At 45.2% G+C, this 21,951-nt stretch overlaps 1 protein-coding gene across 5 annotated transcripts in view; it reads left to right on the top strand.

Moving 5' to 3' along the window:
* Positions 1–21,951, top strand: part of ATP13A3 (ATPase 13A3) — a 90,945-nt gene that overhangs the window by 39,640 nt on the left and 29,354 nt on the right. For all 5 annotated transcript variants that reach the window (XM_090055915.1, XM_090055911.1, XM_090055912.1 and 2 more), the window contains 11 exons: positions 5,583–5,663; positions 6,826–6,895; positions 8,012–8,146; positions 9,928–10,000; positions 12,219–12,350; positions 12,713–12,892; positions 14,473–14,630; positions 15,328–15,516; positions 18,417–18,478; positions 19,199–19,349; positions 20,609–20,725. In XM_090055915.1, the coding sequence (XP_089912041.1) occupies positions 5,583–5,663; positions 6,826–6,895; positions 8,012–8,146; positions 9,928–10,000; positions 12,219–12,350; positions 12,713–12,892; positions 14,473–14,630; positions 15,328–15,516; positions 18,417–18,478; positions 19,199–19,349; positions 20,609–20,725 (1,348 nt within the window). The remainder of the gene's footprint in view (positions 1–5,582; positions 5,664–6,825; positions 6,896–8,011; positions 8,147–9,927; positions 10,001–12,218; positions 12,351–12,712; positions 12,893–14,472; positions 14,631–15,327; positions 15,517–18,416; positions 18,479–19,198; positions 19,350–20,608; positions 20,726–21,951) is intronic.

Here is a 21,951-nt window from a genome sequence, read left to right as displayed (position 1 = left end):
AGTTGGATATTAGGAGAAACTTTGTCATGAGGAGGGTGGTGAAGCACTGGGACAGGTTACCCAGAGCAGTGGTGGAGACTCCATCCATGGAGATTTTGAAGACTCAGGTAGACGAAGCCTTGACTGGGAAGATGTAGTTGGGGTTGGTCTTGCTTTGAGCAGGGGTTTGGACTAGATGCGACCTTCCTGAGGCACCTTCCAATCCTTATTTTTCATGATTCTATAACAAAGATGATGATAAACTCCAAAACAGCTAAAAAGATTCACCCATTTGATTAAAAAGAAAAATGGGGGGAAAATACACTTTTTTCTTAATCCCTTTCAACTTCTTAACACAACTTACAAACTTCTGTACTTTTGAGCAGAGACATACCTTTGGGCTGAGGGATTGATTAGGTATTTAGAGACGCATCTCACGTTTTTCTGAAAGATCTGCTTGCATGTGCTCCATGGAGGTTTATTGGATCCTGGAAGCTAAGTTTTCTAAAGATTGCTTTTACAGTTAGCATGCTTCATCCCTTGACAGCTGATGAATACTGGGCTGGACAGCATATGTGTGGCTCCCACCGAAGAAATAAGCACTCGCTATTCCAGGGCTGCAAGGGCAGAGTAGGATGTTTGTATGGTTGCACCTCTTGGGCATCAGGAGCTGCTGGTGCCTATCATGGAAACAGCACGCACAATTTCCTCTCCTGTATGCTGGGAATGAATCTGGACGTGTAGTACTTGGGGCTGTCTACAGGACCCTGCTTTCTTTATTGCATTAGTTGGAAGGTATGTGGTGGATGTGCCTGGGGACTGTCAGAAAGGAAAGATGGGTTTGTTGTCACAGCAGCTGTATGCTATCCCACCTCTGCCCTAGAGGTCCTGTGTGATGTTGAAGAAGCCTCATAAGCCACAGGATTCACTGGCTGTCCCCGTTCCTGTTTTTTGACACACCTGGGATCAGAGTTGCAGCATGGCTGGGGCTTCTAGAAAGCACATGTAGTGAGTGGGAGCTCTTCTGTCACACAAAGGTCTAGAAAACCCAGAGCACTACCAGAAATAAGGCCCCAGGCTTCTCAAAATGCCCACATTTTCCTGAATGTTCCTGCCTCGGCTCCTCCAGGCCACCCACTTCCATCACTAAATCGTCAAGGGAATGTAAAGAAACACGATTTCCATGAGCCCACTGTAGAAAAGCCTGCAGTGAAAGCAATGACTCTGTGTTCAGGGCAGGGTTTGGATTGGCATGTGGGCCATGCGCTGGATGTTGAGGATGAAAAGAAATACCAAATCCCTCCTGTGCACTGAATTGAGCAAAACACCTGGGAACAAGGTGGTTTGATTATGTAATCTAGAGATGGTGTCCAGGTGCAGACCTGCCAGGGAGGAGTATAAAGGCTTCCTGGGCAGCTTGAATGTGCCCTCTGAGCATTTCCTAACTTTTGAGCACATGACTTTGTACTCCAAGAACATTCACCACAATCCAGCACTCGGCTCAGAACGGTAAACACAGGAAACGTACGTGGAATTGTTCCCCTATTAAACATAGCTGACTATTGTAGCAGAAAGGATGCACCTTTGGCCCTTGTGTGTCTGAAACCCTTTGGGCGCGATCCTGTTTACCCCTTGCACTCCAGGCGGTGCGGATGCAGCGATGCAACTGTTGTTTTTGGCACCCAGACCCAATTTTTGGTGAAATAGAGCAGTGGAAGTGATTGGGGGGATGGGAGGTGGCCCCTTTCAGCTTTTAGCCTGACAAGGCTCCTGCCCGGGGCTAGTTTTGGTCCTGCTGGAGCAGAGGATGAGGCAAGAACCCAGCCCCTGCATCCTCATGTGGTCCAGGGCAGCAGCTGTCCCATTGAGCCAAACATCTTTTGGCTTGTGCTCTTCCCCTAGTGCCACATACCCCAGCCGGGCAGCGCGGAGTGGGCTGGGGTGAGTTCTCACCTTCCCTTCCCTGTGGTGAGAGCACTTTGCTGGGAGGCAGGAAATGGAGGTTCAGATGCTCCCTGCGTGAGGGGTGCCCAGAAGCTGGGTGTCTTGCTATCTAAGAAAGTGCTCTAACCATTAGGCTATTGTGCTAACAGGTAGGAGGCTCCTCCTCCTTGTCCTCATCTCTTCCTTGCCTCCCTCTCTTTGGGGTCCACAGATAAAATTTTGGGACCTGTCTAGCTGGTGTGCAGCCCTGCTGAGTGGGCTTGGTTGCCTAGTGCAGGCAATGTGGAGTTCCCAAGGGCACCCGAGTGCCCAAATGTGCAGTTATATGGCTGTGTATGTGCCACGTGGGTGCACAAAGGGTTCATGGAGCCCAGCTCTGTGTAGCAGACAATTCACGACTTCATGGGGAGGTTTCCAAACTGGGATTTGAATGTAGGTACGTGTGAAAATGGTTCATCACTTGTGGAGAAGCAGGTATTGACTAGCTAATGACAGCATGCAGCATGGCCCCAGAATGGTCAGATGATAATACTTGGCATTTCTAGCATTTTTTCATCTGAAAATGAAGGACTGAAAACAGTAAAGAACTAATCCGTCACATTCCCGCTACATTAAGCCAAGTCTGCAGCCAAAGAACTTAATTGGGAAAGCTTTGTAGTATAAACACTTAATACTGGCAAAAGCCTGCTTTTGGGCATATAACTCATACTGGTTCCCAGGGTGACATGCATTGCTTTGGCAGAAGTACTCCTTGGTGTTGGTAAAACTGTGTTTATACACGGGATTTTGCTGGCGTAGAAATGTTTAAAAAAACTGCAAGCAAACAGAGCGTGCATCCCAGGCTGACAACACTATCCTGCCAACATTTTATCACCGTTGTATGGCTGGGAAAACTTGATGGACAGTGAAGCATTGCCCAGCGTCACACACTGTGTCAATGGCACAAATGTAAAGGGAACCAACAACTTGTGTTTTTTCTTGGGCACAGATATTCTTATTTTCTTTCTTACAGTTAATGAAGTATTTCCTAATACTGCACAGTTCAACCAACTGGATACTTTACCAAACTTTTCCATCTACCTTTGTACACAAACTAAGTATGGGGGGGGTTCTCCATAAAGATTAGGTACCTGTAATAACAGGTCTGGGTACAGAAGGTCTGCATGGAGCAGTAAGTATAGCGTTCACTTCCAAGCAGACACTGTAATAAGTGTGGACACTTCCATTGTGGTGCGTCCCACTCTGAAGGACTTCTGCCCTATTTGAGTGTGCTGCATTTCTGGTTTTGGGCAGGTGGCTTGGCGAGGAGGTAGACTCCTTAACTTCTCTGGGCCCCTCGGTTCCCCTTTCCCAAGGTGCAGAGGGATGGAGCCCAGGAGCCAGCTATAGCTGCTAAATAAGGGGGAAGGTGGTTGATTTAGCAGCCAGCAAGTTTGCTCCCTAACACACTGGGGAAGAAGGGGAGCACGGAGTGGAGTAGGCTGTGAGTGCGTTGGGTTTCTCGCAGTCTGGGACCTCCTTGCTTTCTACCTTTTGAATTAGTGCTAGGAGAGCCTGCTTGCTCCTCGCTCCTCTCTTCTGGGACACGGAGCCCGCTTTGGAGCAGCTGGGGTGCTCTTTTAGGAGGAGGGGAAAAGGAGCTGGGGAGTCTTTTTGGGTTGCTAGCACCTTGCACTGCAGCCTTGCAGGAAGGCAGGGCCACTGCCTGATTGAGCCCTGTCATGTGGAGGGGAGGTGGGAAGTAGAGGTCACCCCTGCCCTCTTGGCACATCCTGCCAGCCCTTGTTCCTCCTGCTGCCAGGCAGCATGAACAGGAGTCTGTCCTAATGTCTTCCCTTCTCTGCAGCTGGCTGCAAAATAGTCTGATTGGCTTCAAAATGAGATGGGGCCAGGGACACCAGTAAAAACACAGGTTTACCTTTCAAAGAAGTTTGTTCCAGAGCCAGTTCTGATGGTGATAGACTAAACTCGGTACATGGGAAATGACAGGCTTGTGTTAAATGATTGTTCTTGGTGATTGGGGAGCCTGTTTTGCCTGTTTGTGTGGCTTGCAGTTGTTATAGCGAGGGGCTGGTGGGATGGCTCTGAAACCCAGCTGAAAATTGTGGGCTGGAAAGTTCAACGGGACTTAAGAATAAAAAGGGGACAGAAATACTAGGATATAACAGAGCACAGGCTGAAGAGGAGACCGCTCCAGGGAGGTGGAATCAAAGCGCACAGAGCAAGGAAGAGGAAAGCACTCACCAAAGAATTGGGCTGAGATCAGCTCCATGACTAGGGACAAGCCTGAGGTCTGACCTAATACAGGTATCCCTATATTGTACACCGTATCTCTGTAATGCACACCATGCTGTCACGAGCTTGATGTACAGACACATTTGTCCACAGTATCTAGTCTAGCTTTGGGGTTGCCCCTTTATCCCTAATAATTAGAACAAAGGTCTATTTGGAGGCCTAAAAAAAGAAAAATCACCATTAGAGTTGTAGGACAGGGAAACACATGAATAAATTGAGACAAAACATTGCCTATGCATGTTAGTTTATGAACCCCAACTATAGCTAGGAAAACCTTGAACTCCATGAGTTCTGTTCACCTCTTATTGAAAGCAGATGGAGCATAGCCTGAGTCAACACTGAAAACAGAAGAGCATGGCATCTGAAGAAGCTAATCATGGAGTTAACTGCTACATTAAATAAGAAGACTTGCTAGGAGCATACTTCTAATGTCTGGTAGATGAGGATGCTTTAATACTTTCTCCATGCTCCACGTGTTAGAGCTTTTTTTCCTCCACCTTGACCCTTCTTAATCAGTTTGACTTGGTAGCTGTACATCTTGCATTGGGTGCTCTCTTTACTGAGCAATACCAATCTGGCCGTGTGATTTCTCGAAGATATGGTTCTGGTTTATTGCTTTACATTCACACTACCATAGTTATGGGCAGTTGCGTGGCAGATCTTGCGAAGAAGGGATGTTAATGGAATGGTTCTGAATGTGCAAAGTCAACTGGTCGTCTTCTGGATATTGTAGAAAATGTCTGTCGTGTCTGAGCACTGTCTTTTGGAAGTGGTCTGTGGCTGGAAGAAGTATGTTTAACATAGCCTAACTTCTGTGACTTAACAGAGACTGTTCAAAATAGTCATGTCTGTAGAGGTAGTTAAAATGTCCATCCAGTTATCAAAATGTTTCCAGTTCTCATTTCAGAGGCAAAAGGAACAAGTATTTAAATAAAAACAAACCTGTACCCATGTTTTCTGAATACAGCTTCAATATCTTTCTGCTTTTTGTTTTTTTGAAGAAGCAGCAGCTTCCAATATTTATGCCAATGTTTAGTTTTTTAAAACTTACTCAAATTAAAGATCAACCAGAAGCTATTAAATATCTTGGTTGGTGAAGTAAAATCAGAACTTTGCTTTTATTTTAAATTACTTCATTGATGCATACAATAATATGGCAAGAAATGGGTGGAAGAGAGTCCATATAATCACATGACAGTTACTAATATACAGTTTTAATAATGTTCCTGAGCAACGTATCTTGCACTGTAAGGTAGCAGTCCTGAGAAGTTTATGGGTTATTTAAAACAAAACCAAAAATAGCGATAGTCCAGAAGATTCATATTCAAACTTGATTAATTTTTGTTTGCTCTCCAATTATTTAGAGGACTGGATGACTCTGTTTCCTGTTCTTCAATTCATGCTGACCACAGTACGGGACTGACTAAGGTGGTGCATGATTACAGGTAATGATACCACATTCCAGTTAAAATATGACTCTAAAAGTTGTCAGGGATGTACAGGAGTGCTTACAGATAGCCTTGCATGGAGAACCGTAGCAAAATGAAGAGTGTTTGGTCTCCCTCTGATTGTTCACACCAGTGCTGAATGTGGATGGAAACATTTTTTGTTGTCTTACCTCTGTCAGGCTTTTTTTCCCCCACCAATATCACTGCCTTCAGCAGTGGGATTATAAATGCTGATATTTGAAAACGAAGAGGAATTATTTTGCTGACTCATGTCAGAACATGCTTGTGATTGGTTTAAGATTTTTTTTATAGAAAGTATCTTTGCCTTCCAAATTTTTTTAGCATAAACCACAGCCTGCACAGATGTGACACGGATGTGCACAGGTGTGGAAAAAAGTGAGAGGGAAGGTGGGCTGTGTAAACACTGTGCAGCAGAGCAATGACACAGAATACTGAAGTTTTATACACAAGCCTTAGCTCATAAGAGTCCCTGCTCTGGCTCTCGGGATGGGGTCTGTAGAATAACTGCAGCTCCACAGAGTGCTGCAAGTTTTTATATAATGACGCATTACTTCCTAAGTTATACATGTGACTATCATCTTTTATATCTTGGAAAGGCCAGCATCATACTTGTTCATAATTTCCTGTCACTATTAAATCCAGTTTTTCTGCATGCTTGCTATTTTCCAGATAACTGTCCATTAATTTTTTAAAACATTTTTTCTAATTATTGTTTAAATTGACATATTTTGGGGTATTGTATATCTCAATGTAGTAGCCCACTGCTGCAATCTTTACAGTTTAGCAGAGAACTAAATTCTGTTATTTTGTCTGTTTTCTTGACATCTCTGTTTTTTGTCCAGAAAATTAAATTATAGCTCAATTTGAGCCTAAGTTAGAATTCAGTGTCTGGATTTTGAAGACTTAGTCTGTCATTCAGAGATATATTTTTGTTCTTGTCTGTTTTTCAACCACCATTTATATTTTGTACATCCATATCTGACTTTTTAAGGGATTGCAGACTGAGAAAGAACCTAATATTCTCTCAAATTACTGTGAATATAACTTCTTTAAAATAATGGAGGTTATTAAATATAAGTATGGTATAGATTATCCACAGCCAGAGTGTAAATGTCTCTTTGGATCTTCCTCAATATAGAAAATTATTCTATGGAGTAAATGAAATTGCTGTGAAAGTGCCTTCCATTTTTAAGCTTCTGATTAAGGAGGTAAGATCACTTTAAGAAATTATTCTGTAGAATTAAAATACTTGGAGGGGTGCTGAACAGGGGTGAGGCTTCAATTGGTGATTGTGGTCAAGGGAAAAAAATATTTGCATAGAAATTAAACTGGCTTGATTCGGCAATATGAAGGGGAGCCTGCAAACTGTGTAGGGCCAAAGACCAGTTCTGTGTCTGAACTAGCAAGAGCATTGGAGAGAGCAGCATTTGGTGGGGAGACCTGCATGCTGTTCAGGGTCTGTAAACAGAGTGTGGATTGCAGCGGACTCATTTAATCAGATCCCGTTTCTCCTGTTCCACTGTTCTCGTCTCTTGGTAAATAGAGGTTTGAACAATTGACTCACACTTTTCTGTCTTAGGGGCAACATGGTATGCAAAATTGTTGAGCTCTGTTACCATGGGCTCCTTAGAAAAAAGAGACTGGACAGACCTTGGGGAGTGCAGTTAATCTTAATATGTCAAATAAACCTGTCCTATTCTTGCATATACTGATAAAGATCTAGCATTATGGGATTTAGGGCTATTTATCGTGACCTCCAAAGGGGGACACTTTTCAGGTTATTCAGGGCCGAAGCCCCAAATGGCTTGTTCAACCTGAGACAGGAGTCCAGTGACGACTGCCACGAATCCCTTTTTAGCCAGTGTGTTGACTGCATGGTTGTTTTAAAATTGCCCAACCGTAGAGAAAAGTATTAGCGTAGCGGGAGGGAGCAATGTGGATATGAAACGGCAGGATAGCAGAAAAACCACACAGTTGGTTTAGCAGAACTTGGATGGGAAATCTTGACCCCAAGGGAGGTGGGCAGGGTACTGGGCAGGAGAATTTTTTGGAACAGTTTTTTTTCTCACTTAACACACTGCTCCCATTGACTTTGTTGAGAACTTTGTGACTTTTGGCATTTGTCCCTCTTAAAAGTTGGAAATCACTGTCCTAAGGCTTGCTGGACTTTACACTGGCATATGAAGTGAATTGGTAGTGGGGAAACAGGAAGCGCATGGGCAAAGTTTTATAAAGTGGTTGTCATGTACAAGGAGCTGAAAAGTCTTTCTGCACCACTTAATTCTGCCCAGGACAGTATGTGACTTTAATGTTTTCTATTGCAGGTCCTCAACCCCTTTTACATTTTCCAGCTATTCAGTGTGATATTGTGGATCACTGATGAGTATTACTACTATGCATTAGCAATTGTTGTTATGTCTGTAATATCCATCATTAGCTCACTCTACACCATTAGAAAGGTCAGTTCAAATTGCAATGGTTATCTTTGTCAGTTGTTTCTGTCATTTTAAGATGGAATTTGGGTTTTTTGTAATTAATCTTTTCAAATAACGTAAATAAGGCCAGCTAATTAAGTACAACAGAGCTTTTCACCCAAGTCCTTCATGTGCTTTCTTTAATGAAGATACTTTTTATAATTTCAAAGTTAGTTGCTTAAATGAGATTTGGCCTCGTTGTCTGGCCCAGCCTCTCTTGGTCTGCTATCTGGTACCGAGTAAACCAGTACAGCCTGTTCCAGGGTCGGGTTGTTGGTAACTAAACCAGCACCCCCACCTGCACTAGCCTGGGTGAGGGTTTGTGGACACCCAGCAGGACTGAAAACAAGACCTGTCAAAGGGTGAATGAGCTCCCTGTGCGCCAGTGGCCGTGCATACTGGAGAGGAGATGGGCGCTGCCAGATCGCTTTGCCTGAAGAATCACCAGTGATGCAAAACAGCTCAACTAAGGGCCTTCAGAGTGGAGGAGGGTTGTTACAGCATACAAGTTACCCCAGAGGTCTCAGCAGCCTCGGGATTGACTTGACTTAGTGAGCGTGAAGGAAGAGCCCACTTGCAAAGGCTGGCAGCAGTCAGATACAGAGCCGCAGGTCCCCCATATATGTGGGATGTCCTTGTATCTAGATTCTTCTGCTGGATAAGAGAGGGTGGGGTCGATGTTCTGTTTGGGACCCAGCCTCAATGTCATTGCTTGTTGGTAAGCCTTTGATCTGGGTCAGGATGGGTGTTTTGGATGCTGCTGACCAATGGAAAAATGCCAATTCATCTTCCATTCTGCCCCATATCAGGCTGCTCCGCCTTACACAGCTTCCTCCTTGGAAGACTGAGGGGAGGAAGTGCCTTGTGGAACAGAGATCTGGTGATCCGCTTTCAGCGCCCATTTGGCAGCTGTAGTTTAGGTGCGGTTATACTTTACCTCGTAGGGCGGTGTATTGAGAGCCAGAAAGACTTGATTGGAGACAAAACTACCTCAGAACCATGTAAAGTCAACAGGATGAAATTCGGGAAGGATGAGTGCAGAGTGCGCTTGTGAAGGATGAATCAATTGCCCAAACACAAAATAGTTAGGCTGCAGTATTTTAGGAAAAGCTCTGGATCGCAAGTTGAACATGAGTCAACAATATAATGTTACCCCCCAAAAAAGGCAAACCATATACTAGAACGTATTCACAAGTGTCATATGCAAGTCAGGGGAAATGAGTCTTTCACTCAATTCAGCACTGGGGAGGCATTGCTGGGAATACTGCATCCAGCTCTGGGCACTGCACTCTTAAGAAAGAGGTGGACAGATTTCTCTTTGGATTCTCTCCAGCAAAAGTGATTAATGGTCTAGAAAAATGATACAGGACGAAAGACTGGAAGAACTGGGAGTATTTACTCTGCAGAAGAGGGGAGGCTTTGGTAACAATTTTCAAATAGGAAAAGGGTGGTAGACTTCTGTGAGTACAGGCAAGAAATAGTTTAAATTACAACAAGTGCTATTTAATTTAAAAGTTCTTCCAAAATCTGCCCTATGAGGGTGGCTTAACACTGGCAGAGACCACCCAGAGACGTCCTGATTGGGCCCTTTTGAGTGTGAGTTAGACTGACGTGTCTGAGATGGCTGAGAGAGGGGGTGATCCGCTCTGAGTGAGGGGTTGGACTGCAGGACCCCCGGCCCCTTCTGCCTTATTTTTCTGTGATGCAGCATGGACCTAGATGGATATTTGTACAACTAATCTGATTTGCTTTTTCCCGTTTCCCAGCAATATGTTATATTGCATGACATGGTGGCAGCTCACAGCATTGTCAGAGTGTCGGTCAGCCGAGCAAATCAAGGTAAGCTGCACTGGCAGCCTTTGCTTGAAAAGATGAACCTGCAGCTGTTCCTTGTGGGTCAGTGCAGCTCTGTGCTTGGGTCTGTCTGGTTAAAGGAACTACTTGTCTTCACTTCTTAAGTGCTGCTTTGCTTATTAGCTGCTGATTCATTGTTTGGGATGAAAGAGCGGTGTGATGCTGAACCGGAGAAAATCATAGCAATCCTAGAGCAGTAGGGCTGGAAGGGAGCTCCACAGGTCACATCTAGTCCGACACCTGCCTGAGGCAGGGTCAGCGCTTTCCAAACCATTCCTTAAAGTAAAATGACCAACCTGAAGGTATCCTTCCAGATTACCTCAGCCATCGTCGGATGTAACCCAGATTAGGTGGCCCTGAGTTGCCCGTTTCCTCATATGCAGCTACCATTGCAGTATCTCGTTCCTGGCCTGCAGGTCACAAATAAGTGTCTCCCGATTGGGCTCTCATTAGTAACTTAGAGTGACTGGCAGCAGGGGCTGTGGTGTGCCCATCCTTGGCAGCCCTTTCCCTACTAACGTGAGCTGTGCTGTCCTGGAGAGCAAAAGCTTTGGGATGCTGTAGGGTCATTCTTGTTTCCAAGGCATCCACCTGTGTAAAATCAGTGGTCGTATTTGAAGCCATCAGTTTCTTTTAAGAAAGGAGTCAAGCTCTCTTCCCCTTCTCTTACAGCTGTTTACCTGTGACAAGTTAAATCCAGCTGCACATTTGGAGGCTAAACATACAGTGGAGTGGGGCACTGTCCAGTTCTTTGCTTTTTAGGGTTTTTTCTTGTTTGAAGCCATACCATTAATGATATGGCTTAGGGGCAACCAACATGGGTTCATCAGTGGCAGGTCCTGTCAGACCAACCTGGTGGCCTTTTACGATCAGATCACCAGATCATTAGACGCAGGGGTAGCAGTGGACATCGTCTTCCTGGACTTTCGGGAGGCCTTCGACACTGTCTCTCACCCCGTTCTCATTAAGAAACTGGGGGTTGTGGTGTAGACACCCACACAGTCAGATGTGTTGCCAACTGGCCGGAGGGCCGCACCCAGACAGCAGTGGTAGACAGGGCATGTTCGACCTGGAAGGACGTGGGCAGTGGGGTCCCGCAGGGCTCGGTCCTCGGGCCCGCACTGTTCAACATCTTCATCAGTGATTTGGACGAGGGGGTAAAAAGCACCCCGTTCAAATTTGCTGTTGACACTAAGGTGTGGGGGGACGTGGGCACGCTGGAAGGATGCAACAGGCTACAATCAGACCTAGACAGGTTACAAGGGTGGGCGGATGAGAATAGGATGGGATTCAACACAGACAAGTGCAAGGTGCTGCACCTTGGGAGGAACAACCGGCACCATACCTACAGGTTGAGGAACTCCCCTCTTGTCAGCACGGAGGCGGAAAGGGATCTGGGGGTCATCATTGACTCCAAGATGAACAAGGGCCGGCAGTGTGGGGACACGGTCAGGAAGGCCGACCGCACCTTGTCCTGCATCCACAGATGCATCTCGAGCAGGTCCAGGGAGGTGATCCTCCCCCTCGATGCGGCACTGGTCAGGCCGCAGCTGGAGTATTGCATCCAGTTCTGGGCGCCGCACTTCAGGAGGGATGTCGACGGCATGGAGAGGGTCCAGAGGAGGCCACTCGTATGATCAGGGGTCAGCAGGGAGGCCCTATGAGGAGAGGCGACGGGACCTGAACCTGTTCAGCCTCCACAAGAGAAGGCTGAGGGGGCATCTAGTGGCCTGTTACAAACTAGTCAGGGGGGATCAGCAGGCACTGGGGAGTCCCTGTTCCCCCGAGCACTGCCAGGAGTGACCAGGAATAACGGTCACAAGCTGGCAGAGGGTAGGTTTAGGTTAGACATCAGGAGGCGCGACTTCATGGTCAGGGCAGCTAGGATCTGGAACCAGCTTCCAAGAGAAGTGGTGCCGGCTCCTACCCTGTGGGGGCTTTAAGAGGAGGTTAGATGCACATCTTGCTGGGGTCGTTTGACCCCAGTACTCTTTCCTGCCATGGCGGGGGGTCAGACTAGGTGATCTGCTCAGGTCCCTTCCAACCGTAGAAACTATGAATAGAAACAGCAGCATAATGGTCATAGCCTGGCTGTGATCATGGGTGTTGCATTTTATATGGGATTCTGGGAGGGATGCTGATTTGTGACTTTGTCATTACATTGGAAAGTTTAAGACTAACCCTCTATATGTCTGACCTTCAGAAAGAGAAGAAATCCTTTCCACTGACCTTGTGCCTGGAGATCTCATGTTGATTCCATCGAATGGGACAATCATGCCCTGTGATGCAGTACTTGTCAGTGGTACTTGCATTGTAAATGAAAGCTTGCTAACAGGTAAAGTGATGCTGACATTTTGGGTCGCTACACTGTGGCTAAAAGGTTGGCTGGTAAGGCGTGCTGTGCTCAGAGCAAGCACACTGGCCTAACTGTGAAAGAAGGGTTTGCTTTGCAGGAGCTCAGAAGTAGGGGGCTAGAAATTAGCACTGCGGTGTGTGAGGCCTAGCAGAGCAGGGCAGCCGGCCACTCGGATTGAGGGCTCTTGGGTCATAGCCCATCTTTGTCAGTCCTGGGTGAAAGGCTGCTGCCGTGTCCACACAAGGGGGGCAGAGTCACTGTGCAAACTGCTTTGAGAGCTGTGGATGGGAAGTGCTTATGTAAGTTGGATTTCCATAAACTAAAGAGACTTTTTATTTAAGGTGAAAGTGTTCCTGTAACAAAAACTAGCCTACCAAACCCCGCAGAAGATCCAAAAGCAACGGGGGATGAAGTGTACAGTCCAGAAACCCATAAGCGACATACATTGTTCTGTGGAACCACTGTCATTCAAACGCGGTTTTACAGCGGAGAACTAGTCAAGGCTGCAGTCGTGAGAACGGGTATGGGTTTGTTTTTTGCTTACTTACATACCACATACTCACAGTAACACCTGCTGCTTCCTGAATGTTGTAGTTTAACTGGCCTGGGTTAAACACCTGCTCCCTGAAGAACGTAATAACAGGATTCCTAGGTATCACTGTAATAGGTGTTTTGGTAATGGACAGTTTGTCAGCAAGGAATTAATGAAACCTTAGCATCAAGGGATTTTGAAACATGTTCTGGTTGGGACAGACTTTGTGTCTGATGGGGCTTGCTGATGAATGTCAGCAAGAGCATGATTGGTCCTACACTGAGTTACTCAACTCAATGTCTGCTGCACTTTGGGGCTTTGACCTTCCCTTTTTTCCCTTGCGCCTCAGAACTATACACACTGCACAAGAGACAGACTGGAGAGAGCAGCAGTGATGCTGTTTGTGTCTTTCTGCTGACACAGGCTTTCAGGCAAGATTAGATAGCATTGCCATTCCTGATGCCTTTGTTTCAGGGGAGACTGCAGTTGCGTAAACCATGCTTCCATTTGTGCCTAGGCAACTTTAAAGTGAATCCATAGGTAAAGCTGTTTCTGTTTGAATGCATCTTAAAAAGAAATCAAAAGAACTTGCTCTGATTGCTGGGTTATGCATTGTTCATAATTAATTTAACTCCATGTTAAATCAGGTGAAGCACAGCCTTAGTTCCAGGGGTGCTGGGTATAACTGTGTGCAAGCAACACATCATGGCGCTTGTGTATAAAGTTACCAGGATGCTGCAGGAAAATCAGTCTGTGGAAATACCAGCATTAGACGCTTCCTCGGGGCACCAGCCCTTCCAACTCCATGTCGTGCTCCACGACCACATGGAACTTCATTTGCCTCTAGCAGAGTTGTGCAGGTCAAACCCTTGCAAGAAGATGTATTGTGTGCTTTCTGGTAAAGCAGGCTTCCCAAGAGCTTGTATTGTCCCTCAGACCTTCAAAGTTGGGAACTTTCTCGGATTCAAATCAATATTGTGGTTTTAGTTGAAATGGCTGAATTCAGTCCCTGTCACAGCACTCATTCAAAAAGTAAACGCAAGAAATATTCTTCCTTCTGTTAAGCAGGAAAGTTCAGCATCTAGGGCCAGTGACAGTGATGGGTCCCAGAGGTCACATCTTCTCTGTTGAGATTAGCTAGGCAGCCACATGGCCATTGATTCATAACCTCACCAGATTCTGTGTGTTGGCCAGCACGCCTTACCTGTTGCCACTGTTTGGCCATGATTCTTTGCCACTTCTTGCTCTGGTTCCCAGTGGAGGATGAGGAAGATAACAGTACAGCTCAGGTTTTAAATACCTGCAGGGAGGGCTGCAGCCACTAAGGCCTTGTATGGAGCCCAAAGCAACAGCCCCAGAAACAGTGTGTCCTGGTGACCTCACATGAGGTGCATGTGCACCCCCAGTGGGATCTGCATGAATCACCTTATGTTCACAAGCCAGCTGAGCGCGGGGGTAAGTGGCAGTTCTCTCAGAACTAGCGTAGGCTTTCTCAGCATTGTGGCTGTATTGCATGACAGTGCTGCTGCTTGCATGCCCAGTGTCACTGCGCACTCCCTTTCATTGTAGGCTTTAGTACTTCCAAAGGACAGCTTATTCGTTCCATCCTGTATCCAAAGCCAACTGACTTCAAACTCTACAAAGATGCCTACATGTTTCTGTTGTCCCTCGTGGTGGTGGCAGGCATTGGCTTTATCTACACAGTGGTCAACAGCATCTTAAATAAGGTATGATTTCAATTTTCCCTTCACCCTGCTGCCCTTTTGTTTTGACCCTAGTGACTGATCAGTATTTGTAATGAAACTGATTTAGTGCTAAACAGCTTTCTGCAATTATTGTCTGATTTTAAATGAAGCTTTCTTGGCTTTGTTTGCTTTTCACAAATACTGTTGCAAACACGTTTATTGACAAGATCATTCAGCGAAACAGTCCTGTTTAAGGGAATATTGGCAGGGAGCGGACTTTGATTGTGTGCTTGTAAGCATTTGTAACAGAAAAGTGATGCTTGAGGTTATTTTGACTCAGACAAGAAATAGAACAACTTGGATATGGATTATTCAAAATGTATTGCATAGAAATTGGTCTGTATTGACAACTGTTCATCAAAATGATCTTGAGACATGAAGATATTGAGTCTGCAGGTGTATTTATTCATATATTAATTTTTAATAAATGCACTGAAAAGAGAAAGTGATTTGAAGGTTAAAAGAGTAATTGTCTTAGAACCCAATTGCTAGACTTGTCTCATGTGAAGGGAATGTGCCAGCTTTGCTTGCTTTTTGAGCACTGCCAGAGCTCCCTGCAATATGTCACTTCTGCTAGTCGTGGTACAGCAGTTAATAAAGTTGATTTACTAGAGAGATGCCAGTGAAGCTTTTAAGCACTTGGTTTTTACTCACTTAATAGCATGACTTTTTTTTTTAGGTTGAAGTTCATATAATAATAATTGAGTCTCTTGACATTATCACCATCACTGTTCCTCCTGCACTTCCAGCTGCAATGACTGCTGGCATCGTTTATGCACAGAGACGCCTGAAAAAAATTGGTATTTTTTGTATCAGTCCTCAGAGGATAAATATCTGCGGCCAGTTGAATCTTGTGTGTTTTGACAAGGTTGAGTACATTTTATTTATGTACGTTTGGTGTTAAATGGCTGGGAAGTGTTGTATTGTATTAGAAATAGGTACCTAGGTAGTGGGTCACGTGGGGCTTTCTCAAAAGCCTTGCTGAAGTCCAGATACACGATAGCCACAGCATTCCCTTCACCCATCCAAGTAGTTACTTTGTCAAAGGAGATGGAGTTTGTTTGACATGATTTAGTCTTAGTAAATACATGCTGGCTGCTTGTGATCAGCCTTTCCTCCTCCTCCAGGTGCTTGCAAATGGACTTCCTTAGGATGTGCTCATGTAACTCCAGCATTGCACTCGCCCTTTTTGCAGTCCTCTGGTCCCTTGCCCATCTTCCACAACTTTGTAAATATTGTTGCCAATGGCATCCAAGATCTCCTCTGCTAATTCCTTTGGTACCTTGGGATGAAGTCCGTCAGGCCCTGCTGTCTTGAATCATTCAGACCCATCAAAAGCTCTTGGATCTGTTTCTTGTATCTCATCCCTCAGCTTGTTCCCTTCCTTATCCAAATAATCTTTATTAGGTATCTGGTTGCAACATATTTTTTTGGGAAGACTGAAGCAAAGTTCCTGTTGAGTAGCTTCACCTCATTTGCATCTATTAAGAGTTCCCTTCGCTCATTAATAGAGGATCCACAGTTTCCTTGGTCCTTCTTTTCTGGCCAGCATACTCAGAGAACCTCTTCTTGGCATCTTCAACCTCCCTCGGCAGGTGCAGCGCATTTTTTATCTTTGCCTTTCTGATTTAGTCCCTGCAGGTTTTTGCTGTTTCCTGGTACATGTCCTTGGTAACCTGCCCATCCTTCCATTGCCTCTATGCTTTCCTTTGGCATCTGAGGCATCTTAATGCTGCCACTTTGGTCTCTTGCTGTTCTTCATGTGCTTCCATCATGTCAGAACAGTTTCTTGTTGGGCTTCCAATATTGTGCCCTTTAGAAACTCCCAACCCTCCTGCCCACTTTTGTCTTTCAGTCTGTCTTCCCATGGCACCAGGCCTAATAACTCCTTGGGTCTGGTGAAATTTGCCTTTTGAAACCTAGCATCTTAGTTCCACTGACCTTATGCTTTCTCCATCTCAGGATCATGAATTCTGTTGTAATCTGATGGTTTCTTCCCAAGTTGCCCATCACCTCCACATCTTCTGCCAGTTTTTCCCTGCTGGTCAGGACAAGATCCAAAATAGATGATCCCCTATTTGTATCCTCAACCATCTGGAACAAAGATGCCCTCCATGCAAGTTAGAAATTGACTCAACATTTTAGATGTTGTTCTTCCAGGGGATGTCTGGAAAACTGAGGTCTCCCATCAGTACCATCTCGTAACTTTTGAATAATGTTGTTACCTCCTAGAAGAGTTCCTCATCCACCTCCTCTTTCTGACTTGGCCTATAACAAAGCCCACCATTATATCAATGCTGTATCTTCCACCTTTCATCTTCACCCAAATGCATTCTCATCTGCTGTCTTATTCCTCCTGAAGCAGGGAGCAAATGAATGTGTTTTTGACATGCAAGGCAACACCACCACCTTTTCTCCCAACCTTGTAACCCTCAGTGTTCATCTTCCAGTCATAAGAGATGTCCCACCAGGTCTCTGTGATACCAGTTGGATCATACTTCTTTGGATCATAGAGACTATGACTTCCAGCTCATCCTGCTTGTTCCCTATACTTCTCATACTTGTATACATACTTCGAACATATTTTGCATTCTGACATATTTACTACACTTCTGCATAACTCGTCGCTGTCCTGTGGCTCTCTGGCCATTGCTGTCACATACCAAGACATAGGCAGTCTGGCTGGTAGTTTGCATGAGTCACTAGGTGAGCGTAGCCGGGTCAGAGTCTGGTCTGGGGCTGACACGCTAGACAGCAAGGTCAGGTACCTGTGAGAACTGAGTTTCAGCAATCCAAGACATGAGACCAAGGTCAAAGTCTGAGTGGGGTCAGTGGTGAGTGGTCAGATCCAGAGTCAGGGTGCACAGGCAAGGAAAAGCAGAATGGTCCAAGGATAACAGTAGCCTTGTTGTCCGGACAGCAGCCGTAGGTGGGAGGATCCAAGCAGGGGCCAGCAGTAGATGGAGCCCCTGTCCTGGCCACTCAGTTCTTGTTCATGAGCCGTGGCCTGTGGGAGGGCTGAACTGGTTCTTGTTCCCTGAGAGCCAGGGTCAGGGGTTTGGGACTTAGTCCTTACAATTTCCCAGAGCTGAGATTCTTTCAGTCCTTTCCCCCTGGTTTATTTGCTCTGTTGTTGGTGGGTTTTGTTCAGGCTCACTTAATTTTATTTCCCAAGAAAAGCCAAATCAATGTGCTTAAGATGCTCTCTTAATAAAAAAGAGCAATTTATAAACTGCTTTTTTATAAACTTTATAAAACAGGGAGTGGTATTGTCCACAGACAATTTAAGGAGTTGCACAAAGAGGAAAAAGTGTTTCAAGAATTGGGGAAGAGAGGGAAAAGGAGAGGGAGAGATGCTGTGTTGTTCTCAGTGACTACATACTGGTAATGGGTTGGTGCCTGCCCTGTCTCTCCCCTTCCCTCCATACCATGAACTGCTGTCCCTTTGCCCTTCTGCCGTCTTGTCACTTCAGAGTTGCACGTAGGAGTTTGAGAAAGTTCCCTCGCCAAAAATATCGATTTTGGAGCTTGTACAGCTGGAAGGTGAGGGGCTATCTCTGTCACTGCCTTCCTAGCCCCAAGCAGTGACACTGTCACTTGATTCTGTTTTTGAAAGGAATGTTTGCCCCACAAACCCAAATGCAGTAATAAGCAACAAGCAGGGGTGAAGGGTACTTGTAAGGGACTGTTGGTAACTGTTACACCTGCATTTGGACTGGAAATAAAGTAAAACAGCCACTCTTTTCCTGTTGATTTTTGTGTTGGCAGACTGGTACGCTTACTGAAGACGGCTTGGATCTGTGGGGTATCCAAAGAGTGGAAAATGCTCGGTAAGGACAAAAATGCTACAGTGTGCAGTGTGTGTGAGCAAGCAGTGTCCTGTTGTTGGGTATTTAATCAAATCAAATAGATCTGTCACAATATTATTGACATGAAGGCAAGTACATGCCTGATACAGAAACGGTATGGTGATGAGTGGGTATAAAAAACTATGAATAAAATAGAAATGTTGGATTTGTGAAGCTTTGTAAAAAAGCACCTGTAAAGAGGAACAAATCAGAATGTGATTTACAGCCAGCCAAAAATTCAAAGCACTCTTTCTCCCAGCTCTGAAATGTGGCTCAGCCAGACGATGTGGGTGGGACCGCCATGGATTGATGAGCACAGTACAGAAACCAGATAGAAACAACCTATATGCATGGCTGGTGCACTTATTTTTGGTCCTTTCATCGCTGGCTGGCCGTTAGCAGGGCTGGATTCGGGTAACCCGAGTTTGCATTGCTGGGTAGGCAAGCCGCACGGAGCTAAATCAGAAATTAACTATTGAAGTATTTAAAATGAGGTGTTCATAGAGCCAAAAGGAGCCAGGTCCCCATTTCCCACAGAATGTGCTAGCCGAGACTCCTACTCCATTTCCTATGTGGTGTGGAAAGGATAAACACCAAGTGACTTGTATAGTCAATTTTTTGCTGGTAATCTAAACAACGGTTTTGAATTAGCTCGTTATAAATGATGATGGTACTAAGTGTATCATAACTCCATTGTTCTAGCTTCCTTTTGCCGGAAGAGAGAGCATGCAGCGAGGGCTTAGTGAAGTCTCCGTTCGTTGCTTGCATGGCCACTTGTCATTCCCTCACAAAAATTGAAGGAGTGCTGTCTGGGGATCCGCTGGATTTGAAGATGTTTGAAGCCATAGGATGGGTAAGTTCATTGCTTCTTGCAGAGGGAGCATTGTGTCTATGTGCAGCAGTCTGACATGTCACAAAGTGATGCATTATGTAGTGCCTGAGGCTGCACGCTTTAAAATGGATAGCCGGCAGGTAGAGATGTATCGTTGTCTGGTAAATGACACAATGCACCTACGGGCCCATGGTCTTTCACATTTTTATTAATGACTTGGATGCACAAATAGAGAGTATACTGATCCAGTGTGCAGAGGACACAAGACTGGGAGGGTAAATTGGACAACTGGGATGTCAAATGTTCCCTTTAGCTGAAGCAAGTTAAAAGTTCTGTGTTTTGAGGGACATAGCAATGATGAGAATTTATCTGGGGTGAACAGTGAAATGAAGTGGCAGTGTGAGACTGTCACGAAAGCAGCAAATGCATTTTGGGTTGCTTTAACAGAAACATATTCAAGATGTGAGAGGTGACAGGATCACTCTGGCTCTGAGTAGGCCTCAGCTGGAATACTGTCTAGTTTTGGGTGGTGCATTTTTAGAAAGATGTAGAGAAACTGGAAAGGGTGTATAGGTGAGCAGTCAAGAGGATGAAGGAGTTGAAAAGCAATTTGCCTGAGGAAAGGTTGAAGGAATTAGTTTGGTTTAGTTTGGAGAAAAGGGGAGACATGATGACGGTTTTCAAATATTTGAAAGTTGCCATAAAGAGGATGGAGAAACATTGTTTTTCTTTGCATGTGGGGCAAGACATGGGTCAGTGGGTCTAAAATACAGCAAAACACATTTTAGATCAGTTTTTAGGGATTTTTCTGGCTATTAAAGCAGAAGACAGCAGAACAAAGGGAAATGGTGAAGTCTCCTCTGGAGGGGTCAAGAAGAGTCAGGGATGCTGCAGGAACAGCACAGCCTGCATTCTTGCAGGCAGTTAAATTTGACCTTCAAGGTCGCTGCCAGCCCTGGGATTCTATGAAGCTTGCATTCTAAAAAATGTCCGTCTCATAGTAAAAGCTTCTTCAAATGGAAAGAACTTTCAGTATCTAATTTACTTTTTGTTAATTCTGGAAGAGAATATGACCAGTTTCTAAGACACACAGTGCATCCTCCTTTTTTTTTTTTTTTAAGCTAATGCTTTTGGAGGGAAATCACAGGCATTTTACACTTTTAGGAGTCAAAGGTCATTGCCAGGGACACTGACTGCAGGAGCTGTTTCCAATAATGTTGTTGTCTGTGATGCAACCTCAGTTACAATTAAGGGCTAATTAGGCAGCGGTTTCATTTTAGATTCTTGAAGAAGCAACTGAGGAGGAAACAGCCCTTCACAATCGAATAATGCCGACTGTGGTTCGACCTCCAAAACAGCTTCTTCCGGAGTCCAAGCCTGCCACAGATCAAGACATGGTACTGCCTTTTAGGACCAATACAAGCCTCTGTTCTTTATGCACTTCTCTCATCAGTGTGTTAGAGGAGTTAAAAACAGATGTGTGTTCCTGTGTATTGTGGTCCTGCATGCCTAATTCTGACCAGGGTCAGGATCTGTTCATGCTTTAGGGGGAAGACACAAGGCACAGATCAGGGGCTGCAAGAGCTGGTGATTCAGTAGATAGCAGTGTTCCCTCTTAGATGGCCAGCTTCACGCAGTGTGGTGGTATCCTGATCCTTTCTGGTCATTCGTGACATCATGATGCCTTTCCAGATTTGGGGTCTTTGCTTTTATTGTCATGGCTAAATTCTAGCTCTGGTAATTGGGTCTCCCTGCCCTTTTCAGTCAGCTGCAGTGTTTGCATTAAGGCTGTGTGAAATTTCGACAGCCATTTCATTTTGGAGGTGTTTCATCCTGTTTTGGCACCTGAAACACCAAATCCAAAATGAAACAGAAGGCTCTGAAACTAAATGAAACCACCTGCAACGTTTCAGAAATGTTTCGGATGTTTCAGAGGTGCCGCTCAGGAATAGTCCAAAACAGCCCTCCTTTGAAAGTGCTGGGAAGCTGGGGCCAAGCATAGCAGCCATGGGGGCTTCTCTTGCGGCTCCCCCTGCCTGGGGAGAGGCAGGCACAGCCAGAGGAGCCACGGGAGAACCTGCAGCTGCTCGGCTGTGCTTGCCTCTCCCCGGCCGATCCGAATCTCTGAATCTGCGCTGAACCAGTGTCAAAATTCTGAAACAGATTTGGCCGAATTGAAACGGAACAGCGATCCAAAACACCGAAACAAATCACTGTCCTCAGAAACGGCTGAATCCGAAATGAAACATAACCTTTTCGCACAGCCCTAGTGTGCATGTCATTTGTGCTTTATCCTTTGCTTTTGGATAAAGCAACTCCAACCATGCTTTGTTTGAATCAAAGGTTTCTGTATTTTAATTTCTGAGAGTGTTGAATTCAGCAATAAGGTATAGTACTTGTCAAATTTGTAGTGCCTCCTGTCTCTGCTTTTCAAACACTCATGGACCAAGCCTCATGTAACCTTAGTGAGATAGTAAGGATCCATCAACCTTTAGATGAAGAGAAACTGAGCTGTGGAGTGGAGCTGGTGACTTTTACAGAGTCATGCAGCAAGTCTGGCAAAGCTGAGAGTAGAATTTTGCTTTTACACCATTCTTATACTGTCAATACAACACCGAAGCCG

This window comes from Crocodylus siamensis, chromosome 6, assembly GCF_052110815.1.
Source record: "Crocodylus siamensis isolate JL-2025a chromosome 6, ASM5211081v1, whole genome shotgun sequence".
NCBI lineage: Eukaryota > Metazoa > Chordata > Crocodylia > Crocodylidae > Crocodylus > Crocodylus siamensis.
The sequence above is the reverse complement of the archived record's forward strand: the minus strand, read 5'-3'. Positions and strand labels throughout refer to the sequence as shown.